Below are 10141 nucleotides of genomic sequence, written 5' to 3'. Positions count from 1 at the left end.
TGCCAAGTGCTTGTTGTCGCTTTGCATTAGCCAATAGAAGGTGTTTTCTTTTGTTAGGCCCCTGAGGGTAGCCAGTAGATACGCCACCATGTAAAATCCAGTAATACCAATCTCTAGGACAGCCGATCAAAATACCACCATAGAAGATTAACAGTTGCGATGTGAGGACTGTTGCTCTTTCTAGCCAGAATAAAACCAAATAAAGAGGAGGTTTTTTCAGTTTCTCAGGCAGTTTTTCCAAATCAGAGCCAAGCAAAATTGCAATTTTTTTATGTCGAGAAGAAATCCGAAGATGAAACAAAGTTTGAATTCCCGTGATAGAAAACACATTCAGAGGTCTCCTGATGGAATGCAAGTTGATCCAAAGAGGCCTAGGCTGAGTCTGCCCAGACATCAGGTAAGTAACTGTGAAATTCAAGAGTAAATTGCTAATCATTGAGAGGATTCTTAGTCAAAGCGTAGGATTTTGGATATTGTAAAATAGATGGGCGGTAAATAGGATAAATGGGGTAGTAATTAATGTGAGTGGCAGATAAGTAAAGTATGGGTGTCAAATAGGTGGAACCATTATTAGATGTGTATAAATCACCCTTCATATTAGGGAAGATGTGTATAATTTATCTCAGTCTCTCTACGGTCTACACGGCTGCACCTAGCTAGCTAGAAGAAACAAAGAAGAAGGGGAATAAAGAGATTTTTGATGGAGGTAAGAAAACGAGGAGGAGCAGGAGGAACGATGGTGTTAACACCTCCACCCAAAGTTAATCCAATAACTGTGCTTCAAACAAAATACGAAGAGTTAGATAACGGATTGCGTGGTTGGTTAGCTAAACATGAATCATCATTACCAGTTGTAGCTATTACAAGTTCTATTAAAGGTGCTGCTGTCGGTGGTATTGCTGGTGGTTTCATGGGGATACTATTTCGAAACAATGCTTCTTCTGTACTTCCACCATATTCTTGCCGCCGCCTTAATTATCAAGGCATGGTTTCTTTCCAAAAATCTCAGCAGGCTCTCAGATGTGGTCCGTTGATACAAGCACGTAATTTCGCTATGATGAACGCCATTAATACTGGTATGTATTCTGTTTTGGAAAGAATAAGAGGCAAAGAGGATGTTCAGGGGAGCATGGTGGCAGGTTTTTGTGGTGGAGTCATGTTATCAATCGTCAGTAGTGGCATGGGAGGTCCTAAGATGGCAACCGAAGCAGTCAAATCAGGGATATTCTATGCGCTTGTCCAGGGTGGTGTTTATCAGCTACTAGGAGGACCAAAGTTTTTTTCTCAGCCGCCTGTGGAAAAGAAGAAATCATAAACCAAGAACCCTTTCAGCTGAAGCTTCCCCTGCTGCTCAGATCTGCCTCTATGACCGGAACTGATCAAGTTATTTTAAGTTCTTTTGGATTATCGTGTCCCTGCCTATTCTCTATTCTTTTGGTTTCTTCTGTTTTTGGTCATGGGAGTGGTGATGGAAGTCCATTCTTTTACTCTCAGTGTACAAATAACTGCTTCATTATGCATTCCATTCCTCAAAAAACTAATTGATCAAACTTAATCTTGATCAAATCCCAACTGAAGCCCCCAAATAAATTGAATCCCAAAATCCAATTGGCCAGTCATTAAACCCTAAAATTCAATTATTGCTTAAGCCCAGGTCAGCCACTCATGCCCACTAACTATATATTTAGGGTCCAAAGCTTTGATAAGCCTATTTAATCTTTTTACCAGGGGAAGAAAATTTTCTAATCTTGTTATGATGACAGACTTAAGGCAGAAGAATCAAATGATGTGCGACCCGGTTACTAGATGACTAACCACCAACGAATATAAAAGAATCAAACGACAACTAAATATAGCAATATGCGCATGATGTGCGAGTCACCGGGTTTGGCTTTGCACATCGCCGGAGGGATGGATGATATTTTATGTAGTTGGTGTATGCTGATGCGACAAACATTTATTCTATCGGCCCGGGGAGGCATCACCAGCAACAAATTAATCCAATAGCATAAAATACCTTGACGGATACTTTGGATAACCTCAAACTCGTAAAAGACCAATTTCATTTTAAGCTTAAATATGATGCTACTTGGCGATTCCATTGAGTAAGTACCCAAGACGTGCATGCTATTACCGGAATAAACCAATTAAAATAAATTATAGATAATTAAATTTAGTTCTGAGCAAATTGGTATGCCAGTATGTTTCCAATCGTCATAAACAATACGTATCTGCTTCACAAATCAAAACACGCTATTGATATCAAATCAATCAATCATGGAAAAAAGTTATGTTGTAGTTATTAGTTTACTCTGTGTTATGCTGGTGGTTATTCAATCCGGGTAAGTGCTACTAATCCAAACAACATCCAATGTTGACATCTTTCTTGTTTTTAATAGCTTGCATATGGTAAATGTTTCTTCTCATGTAGTAATGTTGTTATTCGACATTTTTAGCAAGGTTTACTTACATATCGTTTCATGTAACAAATTTCGTATGCTGGTTTGTGAAGATTATTTAGGAGGATACCATGTGGGTCAAAGAAAATCAAACCAGAATTGGTTAAAGTTAATATTGGTGGTGATGAATTCTCTGATATCGGTAGCTTTGTTTCAAAATACAGAAAACAGTATGTACCATTCTAATTAATCGTTTTCCTTGGAAGGGGTTTGATCATATATTTTATTTTTCCTTTTATTAATCTTTGATTGGTGATCTGTGAAGATTATCGAGAAGTTATCTGAAGAAGGCGACATATGAATCGAACAAAGATAAAGCAGAGTTCATTAGTGATGCTTTCTTTGACAATAGTAACTTTATAGAAGAAGAAAGCCAACAGCGGTATGTAAAGCACAACTTTGATTTATTTGCTTGATATTTGGTTCAGCCCTCTGCACGGGCGCAACGAAAACCAAAATGTAACCTTCATAGTCAATTTCGAAATTTCTTTAATATTTCTTATAATTGCATATGCAGTTATGCCCGTGGTACTGGAGGAGGTAGTGCAGGTGCGAATGGGGATTATTATGATTATGGATCGTGTAATAGCGTGAGAGACGCTGTTCCAATGTCGTCCTGTGATCAGTGTACGGATTCTTGCGTCAAGATATTTACTAGGCCATTGTGCACATATGATTCTGTCAATAAAGGAGCATATATCTGCACATGTTGCATATGAACTATGCAGAATTAATGGAAGGCCACACCACACAAAGTGTCATAGCAACAACGAAACTCCCACAACTTTCTTCCCTTTTCATATGGAGTGAATTGTACTAAGAAGATGTATTTAACGTGAACAACTGAAGGCAGCAAAGCCAACGAACACTACTGCAAGGGAAATCTATAGCGTGCCATTTGGAGCGGGGAGCACCCTTACAAAAATCTAACAACTGATTCGATCATATTAAATTAAAATTTCACATTTACTGATTTATCGATCAGATTAAAAAAAAAATGTAAATGTTTCTCTAGTTGAATGATAAAGTCGTTCAAATTAGTAACACCTCCAGGTTTCGAAATTTTGATTTACATGGATCGATCAAAGAAAAACAGACCAAAAATGCTACTTAATTATCACTCTATATTCATCCCTCAAAACTCTATTAGCTTTTTTATATGACATTTAGAAGAGCTCCTATCCCGGACGGCAGACAGTTTGACACTTTGATGCGTATCATCCCATTTTATTCTCCCATTTTCTGGTTATAAACAACTTAAAAGAAAATGGCCTAAAATGAAAAGAAATTTATCTTGCAAACAATGTATTCTCCCATTTTCAATTAATCACCAATAAGATCAATAAGATGATAATTTATTAAATGAAAGCCCAATTGAAGTTTGAGTCCAAGATAAGCTCAAACTTAGAGAAGACCGAGTATGTTTTAAGCTTAGTTGTGCTCCACTTTGTAGAACTTTTTTAGGTTAATATTGTTGAGACGTGCGATCCATAATGCAACTTCACCCAAATAAAAATAAACAAAGCCTACTTAGTTTTTATATAGGTATACCAATTTAGCATTTGTTGGTATAAATGTAGCTTATGACTAGATCTATTATGAATCAGTAGGAAGAATTAAGCATGGCAAAAACTTCTTGGTTACGTGCGTTGCTAGGTCTCCAATCCGTGTAAGTAGTACTCTTTTAACCATAGAAATGATAGCACCAGAAACCACGGTATATCTATTTGGTTCTTATTTACATAGTATTCTTTGATTTTTTTTTTTCTTATTTATACCACAATGATTCTGAAAACCTGAGCAATATAATTCGCTTTTTTAAATGTTGTTTTAGTTGTGGCTTTAAATTTCTAAGTAACATTTTGAATTTCTTGCTTGTTATCTATGGCTTCTTAAGAATATAAACAAGACAATTTTGAATCTCTGTCGCACAAAAACATTTTATGGATTTATGTCTTAAAGAAAATTAATGAAGAGATTGCAATCCTGCTCCTGGCCTTGACAGTGGTGAGCAAATTGATGCATTTAAAAGTTCGTTTCTGAACAAAAATGAGGATTTTGAAAGGCGACTGGTATCTTTTGGATTCTTGTGCGTGGAGGTTTTTAGGTAGTTTCCTGCTGGAGCTTGTGTTCGGAGTTTTTTTTTTTTTTTTTGGGTGGTTGATATCCTTGTTTTTTATTTAAATTAGCCATTTTCGCGTCAAAAAGAAGGGCTGATCTTGGATAGAAACTCCAAGCATAAATTATCTCTCTTCTCAACCTTACTCAGGTACATTATTCGCGGAATATCAACATTTGGTGATACTAGTATTCACATAGAGACTGGCAAATTTCATTATAACCAAGAATTCAGGTAAATAAGAAGATATTGTTGCTTACAATTATCAAATAACAGCTCATCTACCGAAGAAGAATATTCTCTTGGAGTGCACGGTTGAAATCTTGTACTTAATTAGTCTGGCAGGAGATGATCCGAAGTTCCAATTCCACTTGCATCAGAGGGGTATTTTTTCCGTTGTTTACTCTTAAACGTAAGTTTGGAGGTGGCGAGGTGGTAATACTGGGTCGCTTGCATGGACCACCACTCCCACCAACACACCACCAATTATGTTGGCTCTGTTTTTCTTACACTAAATACAATGGTCTATCCTAACCATAAGTTGGGAAAGGAGAGAGCTTCAGTGTTTTAGCTGTTCATCTTCATTTTCTAGTTTGTAGTTCTACCACGTACCAACCACTAGCTCTTGGGATGTGATATATATGGGTAACGGGAAAATTAGGCGCAGGCCCAAAAAAAAATAATATTCTCATTATCAGGCCCACAATTAATTTTAGGTACTGTGACACCCATAATTATTTCCGTGACACCCATAATTATATGAAATTATTAAAAATGTATGCTTGACGGATTATGCATCCGCGTGACGGGTTATGCATCAGGGGTATAATTGGCAACACAACTTGGATATAACATATCTAAAAATCCGCGCCTTGGAATTTTACAAATTTTATATCGTTGGAAATCTTTTTAAGAGAGCTACGCAACGAGTACAAACAAGAATATCAAATTTTGTTTTTCACGAAAAAATCGGAGGTGATCATCATTTTAGGCAAAATTTTCGAAAACTTGATACATAACTATTATGCAGCCACCGAAAAAGATGCATAACACATTCTGCAGACGCATAACGAATTATGCAACCATTTTCTCCACTGCATAACAAATTATACATTTGGATAACAAAGTTATGCATCTATAACAAGTTATGTAACCATTGTTTTGGTTGATTTTAGTGCGTACATAAAAAAATTGATGCATAATGCACTATGCATCCATATTTACGGATGCATCTCAGGTTATGCATCTATTTTCTCGATGCATAAAAGATTGTGCAACAATTTTCTTGATGCATAATACATTATGCAGCCATTTCATGACTGCATAACATGTTATGTAGATATTATTGTAGGTGCATGACAAGTTATGCATCCTTATTTTTTGTTGGTTTCAATACTAAGAAAAAAGTAGTTTCATAACGCGTTATGCAACCGTTTTCTGGACTGCATAACAAGTTATGCAACAACTTTGCATCTATTTTCATAGCTGCATAATAGGTTATGCACCCATTTTCATAACTGCATAACAGGTTATGCATCCACTACTCCACCTGCAAACACCAATTATGCACACACCCATTGCAAACCAACAACAATACCATCATTCCCATTTCAGTTACCACCATGAACTACCAAATTAGATCCACCAACTCATTATGCACACACCAACAAAAAACCAACTTTGCATCTATTTTCATAGCTGCCCCAAATCACCCATTTTGATAACAGTGAACAAATCATACTTCTGAACAGAGTTTCTTTTGCTCAAACGGTGGAGAATTTATTTGTTCTTTCATTTTTGGTGAAAGATGGTCGAGTTAGTATAATTGTTGATCCAAATGGTCACCACTTTGTTACTCCAAAAAAAGGACCTACACCTAAACAAGTTGCCTGAGGAGTTTTCGCATACAACCATTTCGTTCTTCGGCTTGATTTCAAAGTTTGGAAGTTGATGAAGGATACCGTTGCTGTTGGTGAGGAGCTTATGCCGCATCAAACTCCAGCAAATATCTCAAGTGATAGTCAGGAGGAAGTGATCGGTGGAAGTAGTGAGGTAACACAGCTGGTAATGAAACAACACCGATTAGGAAGTTATCAAGGAACCGAAGTCCAATCAAACAAGAAGATATAGTGATAGAAGACTCACCGGAAAATGTTAACTCTAACTTGAGTGAAAAGACTTTCAAATCACTCTATTAATTCTTTTAACTAACCACAGATGAAAAATGATATTAAATGTCGATAATGGAAATTGAGATTCAAACAAAAAGCATCATCCTGATAAAAAATATATTTTAGATCTTAATCAGGAATAACTTACTTCGAGAAAAAAATATCGTAATGTTATTTATGATCTCTGACTAACCCTCCAAGATGTAGGTATATCACCACAAAATCAAAGCTCATTCCAATTCTTTAATCATGAACCATAATGATTATGTTTCTTTCAAACCAATAGAAAGATAAAGTACGAGACATTGAAAAGAAATGGATGATTGTTAATGAAGATCTGCATCAACAAATCTCACGATAAACCCATTTAAGAATTTTATTAGTGATTAATCAATATGCAGCCGAGCTAATTCATATCGTATGAAATATGAAGGACGTAAATGTTCGTTCAATTTCATCCACAGAGGGTAACCCAAATTAGGCTAAAACCATCATGTTTCTGTTTTTCAGAGAAAATCCTTAAATAGGTTTGTAAAACAAGGTTTGATAATCATAGATCTACAGCTAAAACTTGTTTTCAATGAAGAAATTTCGGATTTTTATGAAATTAGATCGGATCCGGAGATGGAGGAGAAAGAAAGAAGAAGAAAGAAGAAGAGTACGATCAACATATAAAATTTCGCGATAAAATTTAATTTCAATAATTTTGGGTACGAGAATAATTTTTTCTTAAAAGATGGGTGTGTGCATTTAGATTTCTGGGCGTGGGTTTTACACTGGAAGAAATTGGAAAAATGGGTCTCCCTGTAATTTTCACTATGGGTAATAACTAATCATAGGCCTGCTAGTTATTCAATGTCAATACCAGTAAAGCCCAAGTTCATAGTTTATTCCCGCAACATAACCTTGCTGCTCATGTCAGGAACCTATTCTGGTTCCAGTTCCTAGCTCACAAGCAGCTTCACCATACCAGAGATCCCAGATTTAAACTTACAAATTATAGCCAAAATTTACTTTCTTGTATGCAAGAAGAGCAATGGTTAGCACTCCTGTTTATACACTTGATTAGTTTTCATATCTCCATCAGCTCATCAGTGGCTTTCTGGTGTTCCCCGATACGTACTAAACCTAAATATTTAGTTATTTATACCATATACAATAGATTTAGACGATCTAACCTGTAGTTGTGAAACTATGGAACTTCAGTGTTTATGTAGTTCATCTTTGGTTTCTTCCCGCAACATAAACTTGCTCATAAGCAGCTTCAATTTATCAGATAACTTGAGGTTTATACTTGCAAATCACCAAATAAGATGTCCTCGTGCCTCCAAGCGGTCGCCTGTAAATTGCTGGTCTGGGATTCACTTGGCTGTACTTTTAGCTCTTCTACTAGAATCTGACGAAGACTTTTCGTTCTCCTCCATCAACTGATCATCAGTGACTTTCTGCTGTTTTGGCACCTGAATGGAAAACTGATTTGATAAATTGGTTAACCTGATCAAGGTCTTTTTTCTTTAATAGAAGTAAAATGTGCCCACACCAATGCAAGATGTAAGTAGGTATTTGAATAGCAAACACGGAGTAATTAGTGCTTGGTAAGCCTGATATTGTTGTTTAGTTAACTTACTTCATAACTGTGGAAACCGACTGCAGAAGGATGTTTTCCGACTGCGAATGCCCTGCCTACATTACCAAAGAACCAAATGTAATTAAGAACTAATACAGAAATCCATATAGTATGAGGCTCTCTTCTTGGTGATACTCCAACCATTACCAGCATTACACCGCAGACATTGCATTTAGTACTTGATTGAATTGTTTAGAAAAGATTAAAATGACTTGTATAACATACCGATTGACAATCCTCTGCACCTTAAAAGCTGAATTCTGCAAGACAAAAACCTTTTTTACGTCCGAAGGATATTCCTGGTGGTTTTCCTTTTGGTGTATTATGTTTATGAGCAGACTCAATATCCAAATCTCCAGCTTTTATCTGCATTTGTGCCATCTGCTCTTGATTTTTAGAAGACAATGAAGTGATATTTCCCCCTGGATTCTGCATGGGGGGGTCACTCATCACGCTAATGCTGCTTTGCAGAGACGGTGGAAGCATGCTTTGCCCCTTGGATAAGCCCGGAACAGCTCCAATTTTCATCATCACCTTTGCCATTGTTTGCTAGAAAATATATACGAGTGGATGAAAGACACTAAAATGTATGAGATATTAAGTGCAGGTGGAAAAAAACATAAATCATGAGAATTGTTATAGTAGTTACGTACTGCTACAGAAGATTGAAAACGATGCACCACTACAGGCGATAGAGCAATACCTGCGTTCAGCAAGGGTATAAAACTATTCATGTAAGAATATGAAGTCATGTATATATACTGCCAGTTAACATCATCTCTAATGCTTACCAGCCCCGTAGCCATGACCAAAGCCAACTCCGCATCCAACACCTGCTTTCTTAACTCCAAATCTTCTCAACTAGAAATGGTATGAGAAACAAGAACATTTATAAGAACTGAAAAGAAGAAGGCCTTTAGAAAACCATAGGTCTAAAGATTAACTTACACTGTCGTTTACATGCTTCCCAGCACCAGAGAGAGCATCTGTCGCGCCTATAGTAGCAGCCACGGCACTCATAACTTGTTGTACCACTGGTATTGCCCCTATATATCAATATGAATTGCATATCAAATAATTCACAAAAATAAAGTCATAGGCTAAAATTTAACTAACAACACATAAATTTGTTTGTTGAACGATTGAAAATATCATCATAGCATTAAGAATGAATATAGAGCTGAATGAATGAAGAATTAAGAAAGAAAGGGTTTACCCAGACTTATAGAAGGACCAAGACCAATACCAATACCACATCCAACCCCAAAGCCAGTAAATACTCGGCCAATTATAAAATCAACTGGACTCACTACTTGAACCACAAATGTTGTCCTCTGTTGTAAGTTTGAATCAATACTAGTAATTGTTCTGGTAGTGATAGACATTATTGCTTCTCTCGATCCCTCTCCTCGCCCTCTCTCTTTCTTGTGATATTATTGAGATAAAATATCTGGATACAGTTCAATTCTCCAAGAACATTAACAATTCTTGATCAAAACAATAGACTTGAGTATATTTTAGTGGTGAATGTATATAGTGGTATGCACGTCAGGATATCTAGTCAAAACATTTCATCCTCATCCAGTGTATGATAGCACGACATGTCGCCACAAGCGAGCGATAACACAACATGTCGCCACAAGGGAGCGAGTGACACTTCTTCTATCATTTTTGGAGAAACTACTGCAATGGCTCAGGGCCTTCATTGAAACCTGTATCAGTAATGTAAACTGGATAGACATACACTGTCAGTATGTCACACTGA

General features: G+C 36.6%; 1 protein-coding gene across 1 annotated transcript; it reads left to right on the top strand.

Moving 5' to 3' along the window:
- Positions 1-736: 736 nt before the first annotated feature.
- LOC113274994 (chloroplastic import inner membrane translocase subunit HP30-2-like) lies at positions 737-1315 on the top strand. Its single transcript, XM_026524422.1, has one exon. It carries the CDS (start codon positions 737-739, stop codon positions 1313-1315), a length of 579 nt encoding a protein of 192 aa, XP_026380207.1.
- Positions 1316-10141: the final 8826 nt, after the last annotated feature.

Source organism: Papaver somniferum, chromosome 1 (assembly GCF_003573695.1).
Source record: "Papaver somniferum cultivar HN1 chromosome 1, ASM357369v1, whole genome shotgun sequence".
In the NCBI taxonomy this organism is placed as follows: domain Eukaryota; kingdom Viridiplantae; phylum Streptophyta; class Magnoliopsida; order Ranunculales; family Papaveraceae; genus Papaver; species Papaver somniferum.
Note: the sequence above shows the minus strand (reverse complement) of the source record. Positions and strands in the feature narration are given on the sequence as shown.